The sequence below is a fragment of the Scyliorhinus torazame genome, chromosome 2 (assembly GCF_047496885.1).
Source record: "Scyliorhinus torazame isolate Kashiwa2021f chromosome 2, sScyTor2.1, whole genome shotgun sequence".
Lineage (NCBI taxonomy): Eukaryota > Metazoa > Chordata > Chondrichthyes > Carcharhiniformes > Scyliorhinidae > Scyliorhinus > Scyliorhinus torazame.
The window spans coordinates 248,334,668-248,362,281 of record NC_092708.1 but is presented as its reverse complement, the minus strand read 5'-3'; the positions used below and the strand labels follow the sequence as shown (position 1 = coordinate 248,362,281).

Genomic DNA, 27,614 nt, shown 5'->3' with positions numbered 1-27,614 from the left:
GCTGCTCTAGAGGATCCTCCACAATCCGGCCACTTTCCTCTCCTTTTTCCATCTGTGTCCAGGGGGAATTCCCTTCTGGTTTACCGCACGGTGTTTTTAGCCGTTAAAATTGCCGTTGAGGCTCCTATTAAGAGCCCAAAAGTCCGTTCCACCGGGAGCTGCCGAAACGTGCGACTTAGCTGGTCATCGCCGCACCCGGAAGTCCTTAAGTCACCTCTTAACCTTCTTCTCTCTAACGAAAACAGCCTCACGTTCCTCAGCCTTTCCTCATAAGATCTTCCCTCCATACCAGGCAACATTCTTGTAAATCTCCTCTGCACCCTTTCCAATGCTTCCACATCCTTCCTATAATGCGGCGACCAGAATTGCACGCAATACTCCAAATGCGGCCGCACCAGTTTTGTACAGCTGCAACATGACCTCATGGCTCCGAAACTCAATCCCTCTACCAATAAAAGCTAACACACCGTACGCCTTCTTAACAACCCTCTCAACCTGGGTGGCAACTTTCAGGGATCTATGTACATGGACACCGAGATCTCTCTGCTCATCCACACTGCCAAGAATCTTACCATTAGCCCAGTACTCTGTCTTCCTGTTATTCCTTCCTAAATGAATCACCTCACATTTTTCTGCATTAAACTCCATTTGCCACCTCTCAGCCCAGCGCTGCAGCTTATCTATGTCCCTCTGTAACTTGTAACATCCTTCCGCACTGTCCACAACTCCACCGACTTGTGTCATCTGCAAATTTACTCACCCATCCTTCTACGCCCTCCTCCAGGTCATTTATAAAAATGACAAAGAGCAGTGGCCCCAAAACAGATCCTTGTGGTACACCACTAGTAACTGGACTCAGTCTGAACATTTCCCATCAACCACCACCCTTTGTCTTCTTCCAGCTAGCCAATTTCTGATCCAAACTGCTAAATCACCCTGAATCCCATGCCTCCGTATTTTCTGCAGTAGCCTACCGTGGGGAACCTTATCAAATGCTTTACTGAAATCCATATGCACCACATCAACTGCTTTACCCTCATCCACCTGTTTGGTCACCTTCTCAAAGAACTCAATAAGGTTTGTGAGACACGACCTACCCTTCAGAAAACCGTGTTGACTCTCTCTAATCAAATTATTCCTTTCCAGATGATTATACATCCTATCTCTTATAAAGCTTTCCAAGATTTTGCCCACAACAGAAGTAAGACTCACTGGTTTATAGTTACCGGGTTTGTCTCTACTCCCCTTCTTGAACAAGGGGGGAGACAACATTTGCTATCCTCCAGTCTTCTGGCACTATTCCTGTAGACAAAGATGACTTAAAGATCAAAGCCAAAGGCTCAGCAATTTCCTCCCTAGCTTCCCAGAGAATCCTAGGATAAATCCCATCCGGCCCAGGGGACTTATCTATTTTCACTTTCCAGAATTGCTAACAGAATTCCTTATGAACCTCAAGCCCTACTCGTCTAGTAGCCTGAATCTCAGTATTCTCCTCGACAACATTGTCTTTTTCCTGTGTGAATACTGACGAAAAATATTCATTTAGCACCTCTCCTATCTCCTCACAATTTCCCACGACTGTCCTTGACTGGCCCTACTCTTACCCTAGTCATTCTTTTATTCCTGACATATCTATAGAAAGCTTTAGGGTTATCCTTGATCCTACCTGCCAAAGACTTCTCATGTCCACTCCTGGCTCTTCTTAGCTCTCTCTTTAGGTCCTTCCTAGCTAACTTGTAACTCTCGGGCGCCCTGACTGAACCTTCATGTCTCATCTTTACATAAGCCTCCTTCATCCTTTTGACAAGTGTTTCGACTGCTTTAGTAAACCACGGTTCCCTTGCTCGACCACTTCCTCCCTGCCTGACAGGTACATACTTATCAAGGACACGCAGTAGCTGTTCCTTGAACAAGCTCCACATTTCCATTGTGCCCATCCCCTGCAGTTTTCCTCTCCATCCGATGCATCCTAAGTCTTGCCTCATCGCATCATAATTGCCTTTCCCCCAGATATAACTCTTGCCCTGCGGTATATACCTATCCCTTTCCATCACTAAAGTAAACATAATCAAATTGTGGTCACTACCACCAAAGTGCTCACCTGCCTCAATACAAAATTAAAAACATATCACTCAATGCTGAAAGAAACAGTTCTGTTCAAGTCATAGTAGGAGAATTATGTGCAATAATAACTCTGAGCTACTAAATTAATAAGACTTTTATTCTATGTGGGATAATATATTTAAGACTGTCCATTTCCAATTCTTACTATCAAGGGAAACGTGACATACAGCCCTTGTTCATAGTTTCTTCATGGCAACTTTAGGGCTCAGAAAATTTATATCTTTTTGAGTAAATCCATCAGTCATGACTCTTTTACACGGCTGTAGTTGAGAGTGATATCTCTTTTGGGTGCCTATTCTGATGCTGTGGTCTTAGGAAAGTTGACCCAAAGGGTGCAAAGATTACTGAACCAGGCAGGAGCGGTATTTGATAAACGGATCTTCTTTGACAGACTCTGGTCTCGAATAATTCTAACGAAAGTAATCAGTGTCATGAGCAATGCGAGTCACCCCTTGTTTCATTAGGAATAGTGAATGCATTCAGGGAAAAGGCTACGATCCCTCAGAAGCAGGACAAATCAGTTTCTGAACTTGTCTGTGCCCTTTACTCCAACAGCTTTTAACTGGAGTTGGATGAGGACATGCACGCACTCAAGATGGAACTCACTGACTGATTATTTTAATGCATTGAAATAGTTTTTTAAAAAGATTTTAATTAAAGTTGGATCTCTGCGATAGGATAATTTTCTTTATTTTTGGCAAGATTCATTCATACATAAATTTTGAATGAATGAGCAATGCGCCCGAAATTAATTTCCGTAAGGACAATAAAGTGAGATTGAAATGAATATTTCTAGTGGTATGTGCAATGTTCATCACAGGAGTGCAAATTGGTGGAAAGCAACTCTACTTTACTCTTTACATATTATCCAAGGGTCAAATTTTTCAGAGCTGGTAAATTCTACAGAAAGTCAATCTGAAACACCAAGAAAGGCAAACAAAACAAACTGCAAATACTGGATTGTAGACCTTTTGCAAGAACATCTATGAAACATCATTTTCTTTCATGAAAAATGCTTCAATGTGTCTGGGTTTCAAACCATTGGGGCTCTTCTTGTAAGCATCCAATTTACCACCCATAATGATAAACATTTAGGAACTACATTGCAAGTTCATAATCTACAACTACAGACAGGGATTTGAAGATCAGAGTCTCAAGTCCAACGTACTTGATTAGAAAACAGTGCTTTTCAGCAGTGTAACAGGTCAGGTGGTTAAAACACAAACGACTTTTCGAACAAAAGTGAACACGTAAACACTTTGATGGATTTCAATGTCAATAGTACAAGTTAATGGATGACGCTGTTGATTTCATCCAAGTTCACTGATCTTGAGCCCAGTTTAACAAATAAACTTGCGTCATTAGTTCCTGGGTGTTGCAGGAGTTACTTTGATGGCCATGAATACGCAGCAGGGGGATGGGCGGTTTCACATTCATTATTGTCATCACAATTACCATGAATCTTCAGAGCTAAACTATACCCTGTCGAACACACTGCAATTTGATGCACATGATAATGACAGGCTTTTTGCAGACAGAACAGATGGTGGGTCAGGGAAGAGAAAAGAGAAAAAGAAAAAAAAGAAAGAACACGTGAACGCTGCATGTAACAAGAAATTCATTTAATATGGAAATGAAGACAAGGCCTTTTTGGCAATAGCAGAGCTTTCAAATATTTGGAATTACTTCAGGCTGCAGTTGTGTTTTAGCACTTCAACTAAACCCTGAACCACAGGCCAAACCATGCTTGGAAATCTCTCAAAAATCACTGCACAAATTGCAAGACGTTCACCATAATACTCCAACTTAACTATAAAGCTTGATGGGAAAGTCTTTTCAAACAACATCTTGTTTTTATTGGCCACTAAGAAGTTGATTAATTAAAACTGATCTCGACACTTTAATGAGATTTTACTTAACAAAAGAAAAAATTATTTCTCAAATATAATACAGATGCACAATTAGTAGGCACCATTACATCCTTCCCATTTCAATTACCACATCCAGGTCATCTAAATCATCTCTGCTTTACAACCTGTTCTTGGCCTGCATCCAAGGCTTCTCATGGGCGACACGTGGCACAGTGGTTAGCACTGCTGCCTCACCGCTCCAAGGTCCCGGGTTCAATTCCGGCTTCAGGTGACCGTCTTGTGTGGAATTAGCACTTTCTCCCCCGTGTCTGCGAGGGTTTCCTCCGGGTGTTCCGGTTTCTTCCCACAGTTCAACGATGTGCAGATTAGGTGGATTGGCTATGCTAAATTGCCCTTAGTGTCCAAAAGGGTTAGGTAGAGGCGTGGGCTTAAGTAGGGTGCTCATTTCAAGGGCCGTTGCAGAGTCGAAGGGCCGAATGACCACCTTCTGCACTGTAAATTCTATGATTCTATGATAACAACTTGCATGGACATGTTTTCTGCTGTTATGGAATATCATACGAACTTCTACAGCTTATGACATGTTTGGTGCTTAAGCACTGAATATTTGTAAAATGCTCTACAAGGCAGTGGAAAATTTAATTTTGTGCATGCGCTCACAACAAATGGGCAAATTATCCTGGTCAGAATGGCTACTGTATGATTATACACAACATCAAAACATCTTTGACCACGTGTTTCTTTGACCGTTAAAATCGGAGTTAGTGATTGAGCACTTGCACAAGTCTGCGCTGACCAGGGGAGTCATGATGGATGTGTGATTTGGGTCATGTCAGACTAATTAAAGTTGAACTTTTTGAAGAGATCATTAAACATGGTAGATCAGAGTGTCAATAAGTATTGTCTATATTGACTTCCAGAAGGCACTTCAAAATATTCTACACAAGAGATGATTAGCAAATAAATGCAGAGAATTGGGGGTTACTTTGTGACATGGGTTGGTAATTATTTTGGAGTAAGAGACAGAAAAAAGTAAGCATTAAAAGAATATTCGTGGCAGAATGTGGCAAGCAGTGTCCCCCGGAGATCAGTACTCTTATATATTTATGATTTGGGTCCTGCCATTGATATTACAATTTTTAAAAATGTATTCCTTTTAAAATAGACCCGGATGAACTACAAGATGGTTGCTAAGGGAGTCATCACTTCTACAACTTCATTAGCCTGGCAAGCTTTCTGGAAAGTCCCAAATTGGGTTATAATGTCGTCCTTGAGTGGACATGGCTCAAGAGCACTCTTCTGTGGAATTTCACATCTGCTATTGTCAAGGCTTTTCCCCCCCAAAATGGAGAGACAATAAACTTCCAGACTCTCTGTCTCCAGGTCTGGGATGTAACAATAGAGGGCTACCAAAGCGGGTATCAATTTTTGAAAATGCTTGCAAAGGCTTGAAATCTGGTCTCCGCCATTATCTTAGGTTGGAGGGGGGGGGGGGGGGAAAGAGAGAGAGAGAGAGAGAAATGTGAGCAGATCATAATCGCGCGTCAGTGGTTCATGAAGGTAGCTGCTCATATACATCAGCAGCTGCCTCCACTCAAATGTGATTACAGTTAGGTAGGAAGGTGCCTGAAACCCAATGGGTGCAGATTGGTCCTGGTAGAAGCAGGTCTGAATTCTGTGAATTAGTTTTGATTGTTAGAGTGCCGTTTTGGAAAGGTTAAGTACCCCTTTAGATATGTACCCCAGGACTATTTGGAAGAGGCAAGGCATGTGCCTTGGGATTGTTAAAGGTAGACATGACTGTGTAAAAAGTGCATAAATGAATTAGAACTGTCAAGCTGTCACAGAACTGCCAAGCGCAAGGACCAAAGCTGTCAAAGAATTTAACTTTGCTGGGCTTGATCAAAGAATCATAGAATTTACAGTGCAAAAGGAGGCCATTCGGCCAATTGAGTCTGCAGTGGCCCTTGTAATCTTTTAAGTTTCAATAAAGTTAATAAATGAGAAGTTTTAAAAAAAACAGTGCCTGCTATTTCACTCTGTCCATTTATATAAACCTAAGGGCACGATAGGATTTCTGCTGCATGACTCATTATATAATTTAACATTATCACAGTGGGATTCCTGTAATTCAACAGTTTGATTGACAGCTTCAAGTGGCTACAGAATTGAAACAACATCACTAATTGTGCATCTGTGTTATACTTGAGAAATTATTTTTTCTTTTGTTAAGTAAAATCTATAAACTCATTCAAGTGTCGAGATCAATTTTAATTAATCTACTTCTTAGTGGCCAATAAAAACATGATGTCTACAGAATAGAAACATCACCAGCAATGTCATGGCTGCAAAGAAAGTCTATGTCACCCCCCCCCCCCCCCAACTCCAACCTGTTTCAAACAGCTCAGAAATTACCTGTAAGAAACTGGACTGCTGGTTGCAACCTCAGCAGACTTTGATGAATTTAAACAAAAAGGATTAGTTAGTCATACACTCATCCTGGAAGGGTCTATCACTACATCACACATGCACATGAAGAATACAATTAAGGACAGTGGTGCACTCTATAATTAGCAATGAAGGAAGGAGTTTTCCCACTCTGGAATTAAAATTCAGCTAGGTTCAGACTGAAATTAACTGCAGGGTAGTGCCTTTGCATTCAAACTGTTCAGTTTGTGCAGGCAGTTGTAACTAGAGGTTTTGTGATTGGACTTTAATTACCAAGTCATCTGCACCTTTGTACCAGAAGTAGAGACTTTGCTTTTTGCAATTATAGCAAAATACCACAGATGCTAGAACTTTGAAATAAAAACAGAGTGCCGGAAAAGCTCATCAGGTCTGGTAGCATCAGTGCTGAGAGAAAATAGAGTTAATGAGCATGATCCAACCACAGAACCTACAGTACAGAAGGAGGCCATTCGGCCCATCGAGTCTGCACCGGCTCTTTGAAAGAGCACCCTACCCAAGCCCACACCTCCAGCCCATCCCCATAACCCAGTAACCCCACCCAACACTAAGGGCAATTTTGGACACTAAGGGCAATTTATCATGGCCAATCCACCTAACCTGCACGTCTTTGGACTGTGGGAGGAAACCCACGCACACACGGGGAGAACGTGCAGACTCCGCACAGACAGTGGCCCAAGCCGGGAATCGAACCTGGGACCCTGGAACTGTGAAGCAATTGTGCTAACCACCATGCTACCGTGGCTGCCCAAATGGGGACTATGGCCCATAGTTTTTTAAAATAAATTTAGCGTACCCAATTATTTTTTTCCCAATTAACAGGTAATTTTATTAACATGGCCAATCCACCTAGTCTGCACATCTTTGGGTTGTGGGGATGAGACCCACGCAATCACGGAGTGTGTGCAAACTCCACCCGGGGTCAAACCCGGGTCCTCAGCTCCGTGATGCAGCAGTGCTAATCACTGTGCCGTCCTACTATGCCCCATAATGAGCACATTGAGCCCCGTGTTTCCTGGTGTTCATAGCGCTGAGAAACACAATTCTATCTAATGCGGACTCTGGTTAGATATGGCGCCTCAGAGGGAAAGGCGCTGCCGGGGCACACTTAATTCCGTTTCCTGCACTTCGGAGGCCCGCTCGCCGAAACTCCTCAGTGCAGGGAGAGATCGGTACGACATTTTTAAATGGTGTCCTGATCTCTCCACTCCCAGACGTGACCCCCCAAACCCCCAACTCACCTATAGGGGGCTCGCAGCCCCTGCAGCCCATCTCATGTGCACAAGGCACCCCTGAGACGGATTACCGCCGTGCAAAAAAATGCCAGCTTGGCACCTTGGTACTGCTAACCTGGCAATGTCCCTGCCAACTGGCAGTGCTACCTGGGCACCTTGACAATGCTCGGCTGACACCCAGGTGGCACTGCTAGGGTGCCAGTCTGCCCAGAGGGCACGTACCTGGGGATCTTTGATCCCCTGCGAGACCCCCATGAGTGCAGTTCTGCCTGGCTCCCGTTCGTGGAGACCAATACGGAACAGCACTCGCCCGATGTCTCCAAGGGAAAGGGGTTAGATCCCGGCACCTTGGTTACCTCAGGGAACCGCATATTAGAGTGAGACTAGCTGTTTCACTCTAATATGCAGATTTGCCAAAAAGTGATCACGCCCGCAATGGGCGGACTTCACACTGCGATGTCTAGCGAGATCGCATTCGATCTTGCAAGGCGTGGCAAGCCAGATAGATCCTGGGAACGGGGTCTCCTGGCAGTTGCCGGCCATGTCGTGCCACAGCACACTGCTTTTTGGGTTGCAATGTGGCTGACAGATCGCGCACAACGTTTCCAGTCTAAGAAGACTGTTCTTCGGCACCAAAGTTCCAAAAGAAAATGTTGGACTCAGTGTTAACTCTGGGCATGATTCAGGGCAGCATGGTGGCACAGTGGTTAGCACATCTGCCTCATGGCACCAAAGTCCCAGGTTCGATCCTGGCTCTGGGTCACTGTCCGTGTGGAGTTTGCACATTCTCCCCGTGTTTGCGTGGGTTTCGCCCCCACAATCCAAAAGATGTGCAGGGTAGGTGGATTGGCCACGCCATATTGCCCCTTAATTGGAAACAATTGTTTACGTACTCTAAAGTTATTTAAAAAAACTCTGGGCATGATTCAACCAAAGCATTTTGAAGTATCATCTGGGCAAGTTTGGCTGGCTGTTTATCGCTGTTTTTTTGGGTGAGATCCACAGCACTTTTCAACCACACGTATCATTTTTTGGGGTCTTAGAGAGTTTCTTACGGTCAAGCCAGAAATCTTTTGAAAACTGGGGAGCTAAACTCACCAGTGATGCGAGTTCCTCAGAGATAGGGCTGCCATTTTGAAAGGGTGTGCCAATTTCTAAGTGAGCTTGAGGGTCCTCCCCAGATCGGATTGTTGAAGTGATCGGATTGTTGAAGTGATCGGATTGTTGAAGTGATTGGATTGTTGAAGTGATCGGATTGTTGAAGTGATCGGATTATCCTACTTAGCATATCCATGGCTGTAATTGCTGGGTGGGAAACTGCTGGCAGTAGCACATCCTGACTAGGAGTCCATGAACTTCATGCTTCTACAACTACCCAGTACAACCACAGTAGGTGCTGCTCAGAGTATTGTTTTAACTCTCTAATGCTCAGCTACTTTAAACAAAATACGTCCATCTGTACAGCACCTTGTTACACAGTAATGTCTTAATTTACATAATAAAATGTCTTATAGCTTGAAAACAATTCTAAAATGGACAGCAGAAAAGATTAGTTGAGAACATATGACTTGGGAGGAGTAGGCCATTCAGCCCCTCAAGTATGCTCCACTATTCAATAAGATCATGGTTAATAGGGTTGTGGTAAAAACTTGTTCAGGCGATCAAATATGAATGATTCTACAAAAATGGAAATACAGGCAATTATATGCGCATCTTCCATTAATAGATTTTAATGGGAACTACTCAAGTGGTGTACATTGCATGACTTACATATGAAGTTGCCTATCTTGGAGGACAAACTGTGGAAAATGTGGTATACCACAATGTGGATTGCACCATTTTGTGTTGGCTGTCTGAGGTTGAATGTTGTGGTTGCAGCTGGGACATATAAACATTGAGTAAATGTTGAAGGAAACAAACCGAGTTCAGGCAGAAACCAAAACTTGACAGAAATCAAAGAGTAAAGCTGCAATGGAGTAGGTAGGAGAAAGACTACAGAACATAAAGCAATTAGAGATCAACACAACAAGAGAGATAGCGAATTGTGTGGAAGTAGATCCGAAAGCAGATCCGGAGAAAAAGCAGTTTTTAAAAAATTAAAAAGGAATGTGAAATAATCATCTTTTTATTCTCCTCACTCTCTTTGGCCATGGTGATTTTCTTTTTAATCCTTGGAACAGTGTGGTGTAAGGCATGGGAACATGTGCAGTATAAAAATCGCCATGTGCGAAAAAACATTCTCATACTAATATGCAACTTTTTTTTTTAACCTAAAGCTCCAACCTCTTAAATAGATGGAAAGTCATAATGAGGAATTAACAAACATATGATGAAGAGGCTTTTCACAAGCAAAATAAAGTAGAATTCCAATGAGAATTTTTTTGCATTGAACCGAGTATTACAATCTAATTGCACAACTGTGATTTACCGCACAAAAGTTTGGACTGGATTTTACACTCATTGACTGAGTTGCCCATCTAGTTTTATATCATAGAATCACAACAGTGCAGAAGGAGGCCATTCGGCCCACCAAATCTGCACTGACCCTGAAAGAGTACTCCACCCAAGCCTACTTCCCCGCCCTATCCCAATAACCCCTTACCCTAACGTAGATATCCCTGAACATTATCATGGCCAATCTACCTAACCTGCAAAATCTTTGGACTGTGGGAGGAAACCGGAGCACCCGGAGGAAGCCCACACAGATATGGGGAGAATGTGCAAACTCCACACAGACAGTCACCCGAGGCTATAATTGACCCGGGCTCCTGCAGCTGAGACCGCAGTGCTAACCACTGTGCTTCCTTCTGTTGTTCCCAATGGAGCAATTCACAAAATCTTCTCAAAATGTAATGAAGCATTAAATTCACCTTCAAAATGGGACAAAGCATTAAATTCAAATAGCAACTTCAAGCTCAAATATTATTCATTGGTGGATATGATATAAAGCTCTGTAACTTCACCACATTGCCTTTTTAAAAGAAATATTTCAACCGGTGTTTGAAAATCAAGGCTGCGCTTTTAAGTCTTTCCAACAGCGGAGGGAGAAAGTAAATCAGGTTAGGCATTATCACTTGATAAAATGCAAAATTTACCTAATTATTTGATTAAATATTTAAAATGGCTATTACTTGCAGCATTCACCTGCCTTTATCCTTTCTAAGATGCTGCCAATATTATTCGGTTCTTTCACATTATCAACCATTTAAAATTTAAAAAAAAACAAATTCAGGACCTGCAGTTGTTTTCTTTTTAATCTCAACTCTGATTTACTACAATCCACTCACAGTGCCATTATAGTAGGAGCACAGCTCACTTATTCATTGTGATTTTTGATTGCCTATTTTCTTCAGTTCATTCCCTTCCTGTATATTTGCCAAAAAAAAACATCTTCTCTCACCATTTATAATCAAAATATTATCCGTTTCTCATTCCTGATGCTGTGTATTTTTTTTAAAGCATTTTCTGTTTTTTGACCAGCTGTTTAATAAATGGTCACTCGATCTACAATTAATTTGGGGAAAATGGGGTGAGAAGCGCAAAAGTAAAAGTTTTAAAATGAGTAATATTACTTCCCTGAGTTCTGGTATTACACCATTTGGGAAACCCAGTATTTTAATTCTTTTTTGTGTACCTTTTCCTGGGACAAGGTGAAAAATTGGCCGGAGATAATGATGAAGAACATTGTGAACTGTAAGAAGGTATCAATGGATTAGTCAAGTGGAAAACTAAATTCAGTCTAGGGGATCATGTGAAGTAATGCATGTGGGGAGGGCAAACAAGACAACACGTAGGGCTGAATAATACAGGAGTTGGGAGGGTGGGAATAGGCGGCTCTCTCCACCTCCCAGAAGAAAAGTTAGCATGGAGTCGACATGCTTCACGTCCTGTAGCCAGAAAGTTGGGGAGGAAGTCCCACCCTCTGGAGTTGATTAGTAAACTGGATTAACTGGCAGCTCCATCAGCCTTACAGTACCAACAGCGCATCAGTAACTGCTGTCGGGACTGCAAGACATGTTGGCCCATGGATCCTTTGAGCAGCTAAATTTGGGGTCTTGGACAGAGGACAGGGAGGGGGGCAGGGGTGAATTTAAGGCAGCAGGCACATAGGAAGGAAAGGGGGGCACGATCTTAGGAGGGCAGCATCCCTGTTTGGCAAAGGAAAGCCCCCGAAGATCGAAGCCCCTTTCCTTCCTGTCCTTTGTGAAGAATTTTGTTAAAAAATCAGATTGCCCAACCAAACAACTTATTGCATGAGCAGCACATTATCTGGTCAACTGACTTGATAATGAGCTGAATTGATCCTAGATTACTTATTTGAATATGGTGGGAAGGCTGTCGATTCTGGCACCCGCTCACTCCCCCATGTTATTGGGATGAGCTTGTGTGGTGGACAGGAAGTTGGTGTGGTATTTACATGCACCCCCCCGCTGAAAACAAGCCTGGTGAGGCCATATAAAATACAGCCCATGATAGGCCAATTAGCCTCCTTCCCTGCTATACATTTTTATGATTCTAAGAAATTACTCAAGCCTCTCTATATTGTACTTGTCATGAAGGTGAACCAGAACAATTCTAAAACCAGCTATGCAAAATATACAATGATTGGAACAAGCTTAAGGGGCCATGTTTTCATTTGAACATAGCATGGATATTAGTATAATCACATCAAAGGAATTATTTAAATAATGCATGTAACAATTTAATTTGGAATAATACAATAACACCGCTGAATCAGTAAGTCATCCAAGTTTATACATAGCCAGATACCACAGCATGCCATCCAACACCATACTAACCCGCTGTTTTCTCCATGTTGCTATCTTCACTTCTCTGCCAGATAGGTGTAGATTTACCACTCCCGCCACCTTCATTAAAGCTCAGGCGATCAACTGACCCAGGGGACCGCCGATTAATACCAAATCTGACAATTTAAATTAAAAAGACAGCAGAATTATTACTTCCTGAATAAACAAGTCTCATAGGCTCGTAAATAGTTTCATAACATAACAAATTCGAAGGTAATAAAGCAGACTACTTTTTGAACTGGTCCAAATAAAGCCCAACTTGAGTGAATTTGTTGAGGAGTATATCACATAGCCCAATTTATTTTATTCATGCAGGTTCATTTTCTTAGAGAACAGTTGAAGAACAGAATGTTTCCTATGTTGACAAACTTTGGATACCATCTGTCCACTGCACACATCACAATACAAACCATTTGCTGTGGGTCTATTAAGTGGAAGAAATCAGTCGACTGCTCAAATGGTCTTGGTGCCTCTGAGGTTGAGAAGAAACATGGCCAAGATCCTACTCCCAATCCAACCATGTTCTGTAAGTAGTGGGCAGGATTAGGCTATCTTATAATATTCCCCTTACAATCAGGTAGACTGCAATACTCACCGTCAAGCCTCATGCTTACATTATGCCCATATGGACAAGGAATGAAAGATTGCAAAACTTGGGAGTTGTATCCCATACAAGATAACAGTGGCCTTAGGAATGAGGGTGGGGAGTATGATTGGCGAGAAGACATTAAAACATTTTTTTGTCCCTGATGCATGTATCATATGGATAGTAGTGTTTAAGGACGTGGTTTGCCATCACCTTCAAGGGTAATTAGGTATGTGCATAAAAATGCTGGTCCAGCCAGTAATGACCCCACCCTGTGAAAAGACTAAATAAATGTTCTTCTAATGATAACAAGTGTGATCCAACTGATGGAAGTAGTTTGATGATGCTGGATAAATCAGTGAACCGGTACACCCAATCTGCTTTTTGGTCCACATCGTTAATAAGATACATTGATGAAACTCAACCTAATCCTTATTTGATGTTGGCCCCCAACTTCCTTCATTTTCACCAAACCCAATAAAATAACTAGTATTATCTGTTCAAATAAAAATTACTTTCAGATGCTTCTGACTGTGTATACCTGCCCTTCACTGGGTGAAATTAGGTTAATGATGAAAAGTGTTTTATTTGAATGCATTTTCAAATAATTAAAGTGCCGAGCACCAAAATAGCTCAACATAGGTGTCCCATTCAGCTTTTCTCCCAAATGTTAAGCACACAGCAGCATTTGGAACATGATTGCTAGAGAGAGTGCAATTCGCTGACTGGGTTATGTTTGGTTTGCAATGGCAAATAACTTGCACAGTGCAACAACACAGCTTTCTGCCAGTAGACAAAGACCTTGGGCTTCTCATTAGTTTTTTTCTGAATGGCATGCACCTGTTAGATTTGAGCAATTTTACATTGTTGAGAACCTTTCAGCAATTAATTTAGTCTTCAACATCTAAAATCTGGGTGGCAAAGTGGCACAGTAGTTAGCACTGCTACCAACAGCGCTGTGGACCCGAGTTCGATGCCGGCCCCGGTTCACTGTGTGTGTGTGAAGTTTGCACGTACTCCCCGTGCCTGCGTGGGTTTCACCCCACAACACAAAAGATGTGCAGGTTAGTTGGATTGGCCACACTAAATTGTCCCTTAATTGGAAAAAAATAGGGGCAGCACTGTGGTGCAGTGGTTAGCATTGCTGCCTCACGGCGCTGAGGACCTGTGTTCAATCCCGGCCCCATTCACTGTCCATGTGGAGTTTGCACATTCTCTCCTGGTTTACGTGGGTCTCACCCTCATTACCCAAAGATGTGCAGGGTGGGTGGATTGGCCATGCAAAATTGCCCCTTAATTGGAAAAAAATAAATTGGGTACTCTAAATTTAAGAAAAATAAAAATAAAATTTTAAATCTAATATTTCTAGAGGTATGAGCCACGTGTTTAGTTTGCCTAAACACACCATCATTAATAGTTGATCATCATAACAATGTGATCTCACCATACAAATAGAAACTTTGAATTGTAGGGCACCTCTTTTTCTGCAAAATTCAAATTCACATATATACAAGAATCCTGTATGCATGGACTAGAAATGAATTTATAAAGATAATCTGCAGAAGTACAAGTAGTTCATAAAACTCCAGTACACCATTGCATCAAGGAGATTCCAGGTTTATATAATGCTGTCGTGACATCTGCAAGATTCTATATTTGCCGGTGACAGGCATGTTACTTCTGCTACTGCATTTTAACAAACATTTGCCTTCATGATGGCTACCGAAAGAAAGTACAATTTTTCTGAATTATGGACAGCTGCTGTGAGGGAGTGTGTCAATCTTTACAGTGGGTCTCTCAGACAGAGGAACTTGAAATAAAACTGTTCAACATTTCTGGCATGGGAGGAAAGGGACAAAGATCACAAAAAATGGCAATTATGAACATCCCTTTGCATGTTTTTTTTCCCAAAGGCAAATTTGCATTCCTGGGAATGTATAAAAGTTAAATTAACATCATGATCATTAAAAATATACATGAAGCAATTACCAGAGTAATGGCACAATTATGTACAACATTTGGCAGATATATAAAAGAAAGGCGAGGAATTGTATGCTGTGAACATTTAGAGTACAACATCTGAACTGATCTCTTTTGATTAGTTGAATGGGCTAATGGGTTTGACAAATGCTATGTTTCCATTAGTAAAATGCAAGAGTTGTTTGCGAGGCTAATGTGGCTAGCTGTTCATATAAAGAAACATAGCATACATTATGCATTAGACTAGACTTTTCCCACAGTTCTGTGGCTATATAGCTCATTGACAAATTCCACAGTGATCAGTAATGTTTAGACAGTGTTAGTCAAACATCTCTATAAATAAATGTCTGATAATAGAAATGGGAGAGACATTTCTGCATTAGAAACAGAATAAGCATCAGAACAACGAGGTTACTTCCACCAATGTGCATGTGTCCATTAGATGATGATGATAATAGGTTGTGCTCATGTCAACACCTTATTTCAATTAAGTGTGCCAGGAAGGACCAGAGATTAGAATTTCATGTTACTGGATTAGATAATACAAGGTGTTTCTTCTCCCATAGAATAGTAGGTCTGTGGAACAGGCTGCTGCTGGCTTGTGTGGTCAATACAAACTTGCTGTGAGAGCTGGACTAATTTCTGGCTGGGGAGGTGGCCACCTTGTACAAAATGTTAGGTGCCTGCTAACATGAATCAGTGCCAAGTCATCTCCTGAACTAATGTTAATTGCCTAAAGGGTCCAAGCAAGCAAGGAGTTCTCCAGACTTTCTGCAACAGCAACCCCCACCCACACACACACAGACGTTAATTGGCCTGGCTTTTTAATCTGTGTTTTGGCATCTCCCAAGTGGCTGCATATGGCTTTCAGGTTGGATGGGGAGTGGGTATATTGCGATGCATAAATAGTTTGGTACCGGCTGAATAGACCAGGGAATATTTTCCTGTCCAAGGTTTCTTCTCTTGAATCTTGAGAGCAGAAAATGGGCCTGACCAGTGCAAAAGGTTTACAGGCACTATTCCATCTTTCTGCCTCTGGAACCATGTACAGCTTACACTCAGGCTGACCAGGTCTTGGGTTTCTCTTCCATGCATGCTTGCAATATCCGGAGGTGACATGACTCTGGGCAACCTGGGCCCAGTGACACCAGACAGATTGCCCATAGCGAACATCTACTACTACTACTACTACTACTACTACTACTACTACTACTACTACTACTACTACTACTACTACTACTACTACTACTACTACTACTACTACTACTACTACTACTACTAATAATAATAATAATAATAATCGCTTGTTGTCACAAGTAGGCTTCAATGAAGTTACTGTGAAAAGCCCCTGGTCGCCACATTCCGGCGCCTATTCGGGAAGGCCGGTACCGGAATTGAACCCGCGCTGCTGCCCTGTTCTGCATTACAAGCCAGCTATTTAGCCCACAGTGCTAAACCAGCCTGAATTATTAATAATTCAGCACAAAATCAGAGATCGAAGTTGGGGGTGGTGAGGTGATTAGATGAACAGACCCGATTTAAAGTTTTAATAGAAAACTGGACGGAATGGAATTTCAAAACACTTACTTCTCATGATGGAAACAGTTCCATCCATGCGTGCTCATACTCAGGTGACCTCTGATCACAGCTCACACAATTAAGCAGAAGTTGAAATGTCAATTCAAATGCCAACAGGAAGAATACCAAATAGTTTCCCTTTAATCCATTTGAAACCGAAATTTGGTTCATTTCTTCTCAGGTTCTCTGCCCAAAGGCAGGTCCGACCCATAGAGCCATGCCCTCCACCACAGGTAGGGCAAGGAGGTCGGTTCCAAATCCACACCCATTCATAATGGGGACCGAACCCCATTTTGTTGGCGCCAGTCTGATCCACACCAACCATCCAGCCAACTAAGCCAACCAACCCAAGGAGTCCAAGTTGTTGTGGCAACAGACACTATTGTATTGCAGTCTGGAGCTATGGATAATGATGGTACAGGCTTTAATTTCTTTCTATCTCATGGCTAACCAGGAATCACTCCCATTCCTTCTACCTGCCATTAACATATGCTGATAATCAAACGGTTTGCTTGATTATGACAAGTTGATGACTAACCTGTTTGGCTGCGTTATAAATGCACCTTTCTTGGCCATCAAGTCCTGCAGCAGGATCTGGGACTTGAAGCTCCAGGCTCAGAGGCAAAAGTGCCACAAGACCTCCTTGGCTTACTTAGTTACTGTGAATCAGCAGCCATGGCCATAGAGATGAATAGTGAAGATTCATGCTGTTGCAGTGCCGTGTGGTGTATTTTAAAAAAATAAACATGGAACCATCTTATAATTTACTTTGGGTGGCTTGGTGTTGACACTGTATTCTCACAGGGGAAACATGCATGGAAATCCCAAAGGATACTGGCCTAATCATCTCAATAATTAAATGAAGCATTAATGTTAGATTACAAACATCAGACCAATTTTGCTGGTAGTTAATAACAGTTACCAATAGAGTATCAGGAAGATTTAACAAATAGCCGACCATGCTGTATTCTTCACATTAATTCAAATAATAATTACAGTCCAATTAGATCAAATGTTCAATTTCATGAACTGTGTTTAGAGGTTGAATGAACACAAGCACTGCTTGATGGAATGGTTTCCCTTGTGAGGTAAGAAAAATACACTCTGAAAATATAACCAGCATGATTGTCATAAGTTAATGTTGCCTGCTAGCGTTCACACTTTTCAGGTTCTTTTTAAAGCAGAGGGGAATGGGGCGGGTGAGAGAGAGTGAGAGCAAGCAAACACTTTGGATTGGAAAATTGCACATGTCACACCGGCATTTAAAAAAGGCGAGAGAAGAAAACCAAGGAATTATAGACCAGTTAGCCAAACAACTGTTGTAAGGAAATTCTAGAATCTATAATTAAGGTTAAAATGATTGAACGCCTCGAAAACGTTCAGCGGATCAGAGAGCACCAGCATGGATTTGTAAAGGGCAGGTCATGCTGTTGAACCTGACTGAATATTTTGAAGAGTGACGACTAAAGTAGTGAACAGGTGAATGTCTATCGATGATATTTATATCACATGCTCTCTGGAAGTCCACAAAAGTCCCGCATAATTGAAGCTCATGGATTGAAGGCAAATTATTGACCTGGCTAGGAGACTGGCTGAGCAGCAGGGCTAATGGACAGGCACTCTAATTGGCAGGGCATGACTTACAATGTTGCATAAGAGATATGTGTCAGTGTCACAACAATGCAATGATTTTTCATTAATGACTTAGATGATGGATTAGAAAGTCATATTTCCAAATCTGTCGATGACACAAAAATAGACTGCATTGTAAGCAGTGTAGGTGGACGCAGAAAGTATCAAATAAATATTTAATCGATTAGCTGAATGGGCAAAACTGTGGTAAATAGATTTCAATACAGGCATGTGAGGTCTTTCATTTGGACCTAAAGAGGGTAGATAGCACAGGGCTAAATCGCTGGCTTTGAAAGCAGACCAAGGCAGGCCAGCAGCACGGTTCAATTCCCATAACAGCCTCCCCGAACAGGTGCCGGAATGTGGCGACTAGGGGCTTTTCACAGTAACTTCATTGAAGCCTACTTGTGACAATAAGCGATTTTCATTTCATTCATTCATCAGGCTACTTCCGAGGTGTGAAAAGCTCAAAGAAGTAGAGGATCCAGGTACAGATAGAGTAGAAGAGCAAGGGAAAGGGTTGTCACTGAGAAGAGTGATGTGGAGATGCCGGCGTTGGACTGGGGTGAGATCAGTAAGAAGTCTTACAACACCAGGTTAAAGTCCAACAGGCTTGTTTCGATGTCACGAGCTTTTGGAGCACTGCTCCTTCCTCAGGTGAATGAAGAGGTATGTTCCAGAAACATATACATATATATATATATATATATATATATATAAATATAAAAAGACAGATTCAAAGATGCCAGACAATGCTTGGAATACGAGCATTAGCAGGTGATTAAATCTTTACAGATCCAGAGATGGGGCAACCCCAGGTTAAAGAGGTGTGAATTATGTCAAGCCAGGACAGTTGGTAGGATTTCGCAGGCCAGATGGTGGGGGATGAATGTAATACGACATGAACCCCAGGTCCCGGTTGAGGCCGCACTCATGTGTGCGGAACTTGGCTATTAGTTTCTGCTCAGCGATTCTGCGTTGTCGCGCGTCCTGAAGGCCGCCTTGGAGAACGCTTACCCAGAGATCAGAGGCTGAATGCCCTTGACTGCTGAAGTGTTCCCCGACTGGAAGGGAACATTCCTGGTGATTGTCGCGCGATGTCTGTTCATTCATGGCTGTTCCGTGCGTCTGGATGAAGAACTTGTTGTCGAAGGTGAAGACGTTGTGATCCAGAATGAAGCGGATGAGTTGCATTCAGTTGCATTCTTGGACACACTCGTCTCCATCAAGGACGGTCACCTCAGCACTTCACTTTACCGCAAATCCACAGATAACCTCCTGATGCTCCACTTCTCCTGATTCCACCCTAAACACATTAAAGAAGCCATCCCCTATGGACAAGCTCTCCGTATACACAGGATCTGCTCAGACGAGGAGGAGCGTAACAGACATCTACAGACGTTGAAATATGCCCTCGTACGAACGGGATATGGCGCTCGGCTCATCGATCGACAGTTCCAACGCGCCACAGCGAAAAACTGCACCGACCTCCTCAGAAGACAAACATGGGACACAACCGACAGAATACCCTTCGTCATCCAGTACTTTCCCGGAGCGGAGAAACTACGACATCTTCTTCACAGCCTTCAACACGTCATCGATGAAGATGAACATCTTGCCAAGGTCATCTCCACACCCCCACTACTGGCCTTCAAACAACCGCGCAACCTCAAACAAACCATTGTTTGCAGCAAACTACCCAGCCTTCAGAACAGTGACCACGACACCACACAACCCTGCCATAGCAATCTCTCAGACATGCCAGATCATCGACATGGATACCACCATTACACATGAGAACACCAGGTACGCGGTACATACTCGTGCAACTCGGCCAACGTTGTCTACCTCATACGCTGCAGGAAAGGATGTCCCGAAGCATGGTACATTGGTGAGACCATGCAGACGCTGCGACAACGAATGAACGGACATAGCGCGACAATCACCAGGCAGGAATGTTCCCTTCCAGTCGGGGAACACTTCAGCAGTCAAGGGCATTCAGCCTCTGATCTCTGGGTAAGCGTTCTCCAAGGCGGCCTTCAGTACGCGCGACAACGCAGAATCGCCGAGCAGAAACGTATAGCCAAGTTCCGCACACATGAGTGCGGCCTCAACCGGGACCTGGGATTCATGTCGCATTACATTCATCCCCCACCATCTGGTCTGCGAAATCCTACCAATTGTCCTGGATTGACACAATTCACACCTTTTTAACCTGGGGTTACCCCATCTCTGGATCTGTAAAGATTTAATCACCTGCTAATGCTCGTATTCCAAGCATTGTCTGGCATCTTTGAATCTGTCTATATATATATATATATATATATATATGTTTCTGGAACATACCTCTTCATTCACCTGAGGAAGGAGCAGTACTCCGAAAGCTAGTGACATCGAAACAAACCTGTTGGACTTTAACCTGTTGTAAGACTTCTTACTGAGAAGAGTGAAAGAGGCTGTGAGAATAAGGCAGAGAAAAAATAAATCATAAATGAGCAGAAGTGGAAATGATAAAGAAAACATGCCTGCTCACAAATATCTCTGGTATTTGTCCAGCAGAAAACAACTTCATTTTGGGTTCTGTGGTGCTTGATGCCAACTGACTTATTGAATGATCAGTGGATAATTATGTGGACTAAAAAAGAAATAAGCACCGAGATGTCTGGAGAGCTCCAAAAGGTTAATATTTTAACCATTTTAAACCTGTACAAACCACATCCTTGAAGAAGCCTGCAGCATGTAAGGATATTGCTGGTATCTAGTGCAAGAGGCATGTGGCTTGTTTCTGCCTCATTTCATTCTAATTTCAGAGCCTGCAATTAACAGGAAATGAGTACCTGTTAGCAGATGTCTGTGATATCAGCCTCTCGTTCAGTTTGCTCAGCAGGGCACAGACAGTTCAATTTGTACAAGCTGAACACAGCTCTTTAATGTGCCCCAAGGGTGAGTTGTTAAGCAAATGGTTGAAATGGTAGCAGAAAATTGGCTGGAACTTACCCATCAGGAATGGACTTCTGCCTTCGATGGGTGCCACCACCAGATCCCGCATCACTGGAGGAAGACAGATTGCTGGGTGAATTACGGCTGTGCTGGTTTCTGCCGACTGATGACACGGAGACATAAGAACTGTCCATTGCAGAAAGCGACCTGCAAGAGTCAATAAGTGTTGTTTCCTTAATATATTTAAATAACAGCAATGCTTTCTTTTCTCTCTCCCCCCTTCTGGTGTTAAGGCGGGTTTCTTTCAAAATAGCTTTTACGTATAGCTATATAAATATTGTGGCTACAAGAGCAGGCCAGAGGAGAGTGATGCTGTAGTAACTAACCCAACTCCTGTTCACAATGTAAAGGTCATTAATGTAGCTCCAACAATACTCGTGAAGTTCAGACTCATCTGGGACAAGGCAGCCCGGCTTGATCAGCATCCCATTCACCACCTTAAAGATCCACTCTCTTCACCACCGATGTGCTGAGGTGACAATGTGCATCATCTACAAGATGCAATGGAGCAAGATTCCTTCAACAACACCATCCAAACATGTGACCTCAACCATCTGGAAAAAGAATAGCATCAGAGGCATGGAACACCACCACCTGCAAGTTCTCTGCCTGGGTGAAACACCATCCTGACTTGTAACTATTCTTTTACTGGTGTTGGGTCAAGACCTTGGAACTTCCGTGTACACATTACTTTTCACAGTAACTTCATTTGAAGCCTACTTGTAACAATAAGCGATTTTCATTTCATTTCACTTGCACCACATACAGTACAGCAGTTCAAGAAGACAGCTCATCACCATCTTCCCAAGGGCAATTGGTGATGGACAATAAATGCTTGCCTTGCCAACGATGATCACATCTGAAGACTGAATATAAATGCCCCAGCCTGACAGCAATATAATTTTGGGCAGTTCTTAAAAATCTTCCTCCCCCAATGGGTTAAGGAAGCCAGTCATCTCTCTGGGTCCAAAGCTTTGTTTTGTTTTAACCTTGGAAGCTGTGTCAGAAACAAAAATAATAAAACTCCTTGGGCATTGGGGGTACTGTGGCCAACCTTCAAATCAATTCAATTTATATTTATTTTGGTACTGAAACTGATCAGCTGGGAAATATGCTGACTGGTTTGGAAATAGTTTGGGAAAAGTCTGAATTCCATCAATGCCAAGTTCACTGATGACACATGGGGTATTAGTGACGTTATAGTTGGCCTCAGCATTGCACATTAGTGGTGGGGAACCCGGGTTCTCAATTTCTAATTGTTACTTAGTGACTGCTGACAGAACAGGCCTTTAGGTGAGGGTTGAATTGGGACCTTCAACATCCCAGCTTCATTCTATGATTTAATGTCCAAGTACATTACATGAGGTTCCATTGGTTGCATGTGTCCTAGCAGCAATCATTCTCCAACATGTCATCAACTTCAGGGAAAGGAGAGAAAAAAAAGCACATCAGAATATTCCATTTTTCAATTAGTGAACCGGGCGGCATGGTAGCACAGTGGTTAGCACTGTTGTTTCACAGCACCAGGGCCACAGGTTCAATTCCGGCTTGGGTCACGGTCTGTGCAGAGTTTGCATGTTCTCCCTGTGTCTGTGTGCGTTTCCTCCTGGTGCTCCGGTTTCCACCCACAAGGCCCGAAAGATGTGCCGTTAGGTAATTTGGACATTCTGAATTTTTCCTCTGTGTACCCGAACAGGCACTGGAATGAGGCGACTAGGGGCTTGTCACAGCAACTTCATTGTAGTGTTAATGTAAGCCTACTTGTGACAATAAAGATTATTATTATTCTTGAACCGCTGCAGTCCATGCAGTAGTTTGTAGATATACCCACAGTGCCTTTCAGGAGGGAGTTCCAAGATTTTGGCCGGGCGACACTCAAGCAACAGCGATATATTTCCCAGTTAGGATGGTGTGTGGCTTGGAGAGGAACTTGCAAGTGATGGCGTTCTATGCATCTGCTGCCCTCGTCCTTCCAGGTGTAGAGGTTGTGGATTTGGAAAGTGATGTCGAAGGAGTCTTGGTGAGTTGCTGCAGTGAATCTTATAGATGATACACACTGCTACCATTGTGCACCAGTGGTGGAAAGAGTCAAAGAGCAGATGGGGTACCAATCAAGTGGGCTGCTTTGTCATAAATGGTGTTGAGCTTTCTGAGTGTTGTTAAAGTTGCATTCATACTGGCACATGGACAGCATTCCAACACACTCCTAGCTTGTAGGTAGTGGAAAGGCTTTGGGGAGTCAGATGGTGAGTTACTCGCCGTAAAGATCCTGCCCTTGGATCTGCTCACGTGACCACAGTATTTATCTAGCTGGTCCATTTAGTTTCTGGTCATTGATAACCCCCCCGGATATGGAAGTAGGGAGAAATTATGAAGCACAGTTAAAATCAAGAGACTCTGTATTTTTAAACAATTATATTATGGTATCATCAAAACAACTGCCCAACATTTCTGCTGGATTATAAACTCCTCCTCACAGTTTTTTGTGTTGTTACTGAAGCCACCCAGAGTGCTTAAAAACAGCAGATGGCTCCTATTAAACTGCAACACTGCAGTAGTCCTCTGGGCTTTTGACCAAGAAAATCATATAGGTCAAGGCATTAAAAAGAAAAGCTCAAAAAATGGTGTTTTCTCACAATAAAAATCTTGACTGGACTTGAACATTCCATGCTAGCTAACTAATGGAAATTGTAGCAGAAGTTTTATATAATCCATAGAAAACAAGGGAAAAATGTATTTGCTGAGATTGTTCATTCACAGCAGCTAAAACTGTTTCCGTGGCCATTGAGTGGGAATCTTTTTTTTATCACCCAACAGCACTTCCAAATTTGGACAAAGTGTTCGAAGTGGGAACAAAACCCGTGATGAAATGTACTTGCCTGAATTTTCTAAAAATTGGCTTTTACTTTGAAGCAGTTAAAACTGCAAGCTAAATAACGCTGAAGCCCATCTTACTGAAAACGTTGTATATGGTTGTGCAAATGAAGACAACTGAACACAGTAAATTGCATTGAACATCTACTTCAAAATGCATCAATTTTTTTATCTCACACACGCTTCACTTCCCAGGCACTCTAATCCTAATATCCATTTTGCTATGTTTCTGATACCTTTTCAATGACTTCAATTTGATTATTCCCGAACTTCAATAACCTCACAGATTATGTAACCATTATCAGCATTTACTTACTGATTTCGAGATACAGAAATAATAAAACAATTATTTGAGTGCTCCTTGAAATACTCCTGGTCTATTTTTCTAATCCAATGCTAATGAGGCAGGCCAACGAATTTAATAAGCTCAATTTTGAAGTATTTGTGCTGCTTGTAGCATTTCCCAACAGCCCAGCCGGTAAAGTCCAACACCTGAAGGTATATCCCCTGAAGGGAAATGGAGCTGTACAAAGCCAGAAGGTTGCAATTACAATCTCCTGTCTGTTCTGAATTAGCTAATCTTGGACAAGAGAGTAGTAGTGGTTGAAGAGACTGCCAATGTCCTCGATGTTCATGGGTTAGTTAAAGGAAACAATAAAAAAAAAGTCTGAGTGGCTGCTCCCAGTTGCTCTACAGTGGAATTTGGTACAGTGGATGTCGGGCGAGAACAATATTGGGCTTAGCTTTGATGACTCTTTGCACAACAGTCTATCACTCACTATCTGGAGTCAGTGGAACAGTGGCCATTTGATTCAGCTACTGGATGGAGCCTGGGACATTGTAACCCAGCATAAGTTTGGAGACTTTAGTGTTCCACACATCACCAGGGTGTTATCCAGTTCTTAATACAGAAGGGGTTGACTGGATGTTAAATCTCAACAAATGTTCTTTCTAAAAGCACTAGAATTTTAAATTTCTGAAACAGTTCTGTCATGGTTCAGCACTTGAAAAGAAATGGATTTCTGGGAAAAGAGCCAATAAATCATCTCAACTTAACCATGCATTAAGTTCTTTACTGCAAATCACTTTCATTCACATATGGACATTACCATTTCCCCTGCACATTAAAGTGCAACATCAGACTAGAAAATAGGCATTAAGAAAAGTTTTTGAAGTTAATCTTGCAGCGAATCTCAACAAATACATTGAAGAATGATTATCCAGCACTGACCATAAAATATCTTAGCAGTTTAACAAGATTAGTTTCAAACTGAGGTGAAAAACAAATTACACACTGCAAGGCGTGGTACCAAACCAGTACAAATGTGAAAACTTAATTAAATGTAGTTTCTGAAGTAAACATATATTTTTAAGTCAATGAAGCATCTGATTGCAGATCAGAGAAACAGTTACACTGTGGTTACATTGGGCAATTAATTTTGTTTGCTACTTTATGAGCTTCGGTGAAGGCTTGGTAATCAAAAGGAGCCACCTTCAATAATTCAAAAGTAGGTAAATAGCGTGCTTGGTGGTGGTGTGTTACAGCTCACTTGGGGAATCTGAGCTGCTGTGGCAACATGAGCTTTTACATGCGTGTTGTAGTCTGGAGCTACAGACAGTGATGGTAGAGGCCCCAGCTTTCCTCCGATTGCACAGATGGCCAGGAATCTCTCCTACTCTTACCACCTGCAATTGGCATGGCTTTGGAAGGATTTAGAAGTTGATACTCGACCTGCTTGGCCACATTATGAATACAACTGGGGTGGGTCTTGAACCCAAAACTTCTAGCTCAGAGGCAGTGATGCTACCCATTAGTGCCACATGGCCTCTTAAATAATATGCTAACAGCTGACTTATTTATGAGCAATCTTCTTAGATTCATTCTACCCCAATCCTCCTCTCCTGAAAGGGCACCCCATGCTTCAGTGCAATTTTGTAGGTGCCAGCCAGTCCCCAACAAACATCTGGTCTGAGTTCTGATGAAAGATCGTCAACCTGAAACATTACTTCAGCTTTTCTTTCCACATATGCTGCCTGATTCACAGTACTTCCAGGACTTTTCTTTTTTATTGTCTAGTCTTATGTTTCAGTTCCAAGGTGGAATACTTACTCGGCTAAAGGAGGAACTCAAAATTTTAATTTAAAAAGAAAATCTCTAGTTTATCCCCACGGCCGTATAATTTTAGTTTGATTTTTCTGTGTATTGAGAGCTGGGGAAGGTCATAAATCATCTCTGGTGTTATTCCAGGTTCAAACACCAGGAGATAAACTTGCACAAGAATAAAACAAAAAATATAAATAGCTGGAAATGCACAGCAGGTCAGCCAGCATTCAGGGACCCTGCTGTCATTTGAAACGTTAAGCTGTCAGTTCTAGTCATACATGTTCACTGACCGACTATATGGTTCTAGCACTTTCTGCTTTTGTTTCAGATTTCCAGAATTTGCAGTTTTATTTTTACTTTCTTTCCTCACTTAAGAACAAGTTGAATGTTAGGATCCTGGACGAGAATCCAACTATTTGCAATTTGCAAAAATGTGAGGAAATGATACTGCATCCCAGGAGTGATAACACTGATCAATAGGTTTCTTTTATGTTCAAACAAACTTTAATTTAAACACAGAATTGACCACATTAGCAACAAAGGAATAGCTTTACAGCTAACAGTTACAACTTGAGTAAAAGAGAAAACCTTAGCTTAGTCCCTAAATCTGCCCCTATATTTCAATTAAACAAACCAATGTATTTCAAATACCACTCATGAATAAAGTTAACAACCAGAGTTTTACTTGTTTTTCTCTTCTGCAGAATCTTTGGAGAGAACAGCTTTCAGGATCAAACTGAATCAGCTTTGTTTGGATGAGAGTTCTGGGACTAACTGACTTATCAGACAGACCTGGCTCCTCCTGTTAGCTACAGCATCTGTAGCCAAAGCATAAGGCCTTTATTCTTCTTACACGGTGTCTCTTGACTTGTTTTGCAATGAACAAATGCAATACTCCTCAATTTATCTGCACCCCAGGTGTCCTTTCAAATGTAAACAGATAGCTAGCTATCTGTAAACAAGTAAATGGTTCTCAAAGGGCACGATTTAATGGGAAAAAAAGTCCCGTTTTGGGCACAAATAGCAGGGGGATTCTTGGAGACTGCAGCACCGAGAACGACCCCGCTATCAAACAGGACTTTGTTTTATTTTTCTGAGTCTCTGCAGGGAACACCCCGCCGTGGCTGCATTTACCTCCCGTGCCATTTTTAAATGCCGCCTCGATCTCTCAACCCCATCTCCCCATGGCCTCCAGACTCCCCAGCTTACCTCAAGCCCCTCTTCCTGTTTTGCCAATTAAGGCCAATCCACCACCCTGCACATCCCTGGGCCGTGGGGTGAGACGCACGCAGACATGGGGAGAACGTGCAAATTCCACACAGACAGTGACTCGGGGCCGGGACTGAACCCGGGTCC

At 42.3% G+C, this 27,614-nt stretch overlaps 1 protein-coding gene across 8 annotated transcripts in view; it reads right to left on the bottom strand.

Annotated features, from left to right (window-relative positions):
* sipa1l1 (signal-induced proliferation-associated 1 like 1) overlaps positions 1-27,614 on the bottom strand; it is a 586,476-nt gene that overhangs the window by 135,499 nt on the left and 423,363 nt on the right. For all 8 annotated transcript variants that reach the window (XM_072486108.1, XM_072486095.1, XM_072486090.1 and 5 more), the window contains 2 exons: positions 21,278-21,427; positions 12,496-12,620 (listed from right to left, as the gene is read on the bottom strand). In XM_072486108.1, the coding sequence (XP_072342209.1) occupies positions 12,496-12,620; positions 21,278-21,427 (275 nt within the window). The remainder of the gene's footprint in view (positions 1-12,495; positions 12,621-21,277; positions 21,428-27,614) is intronic.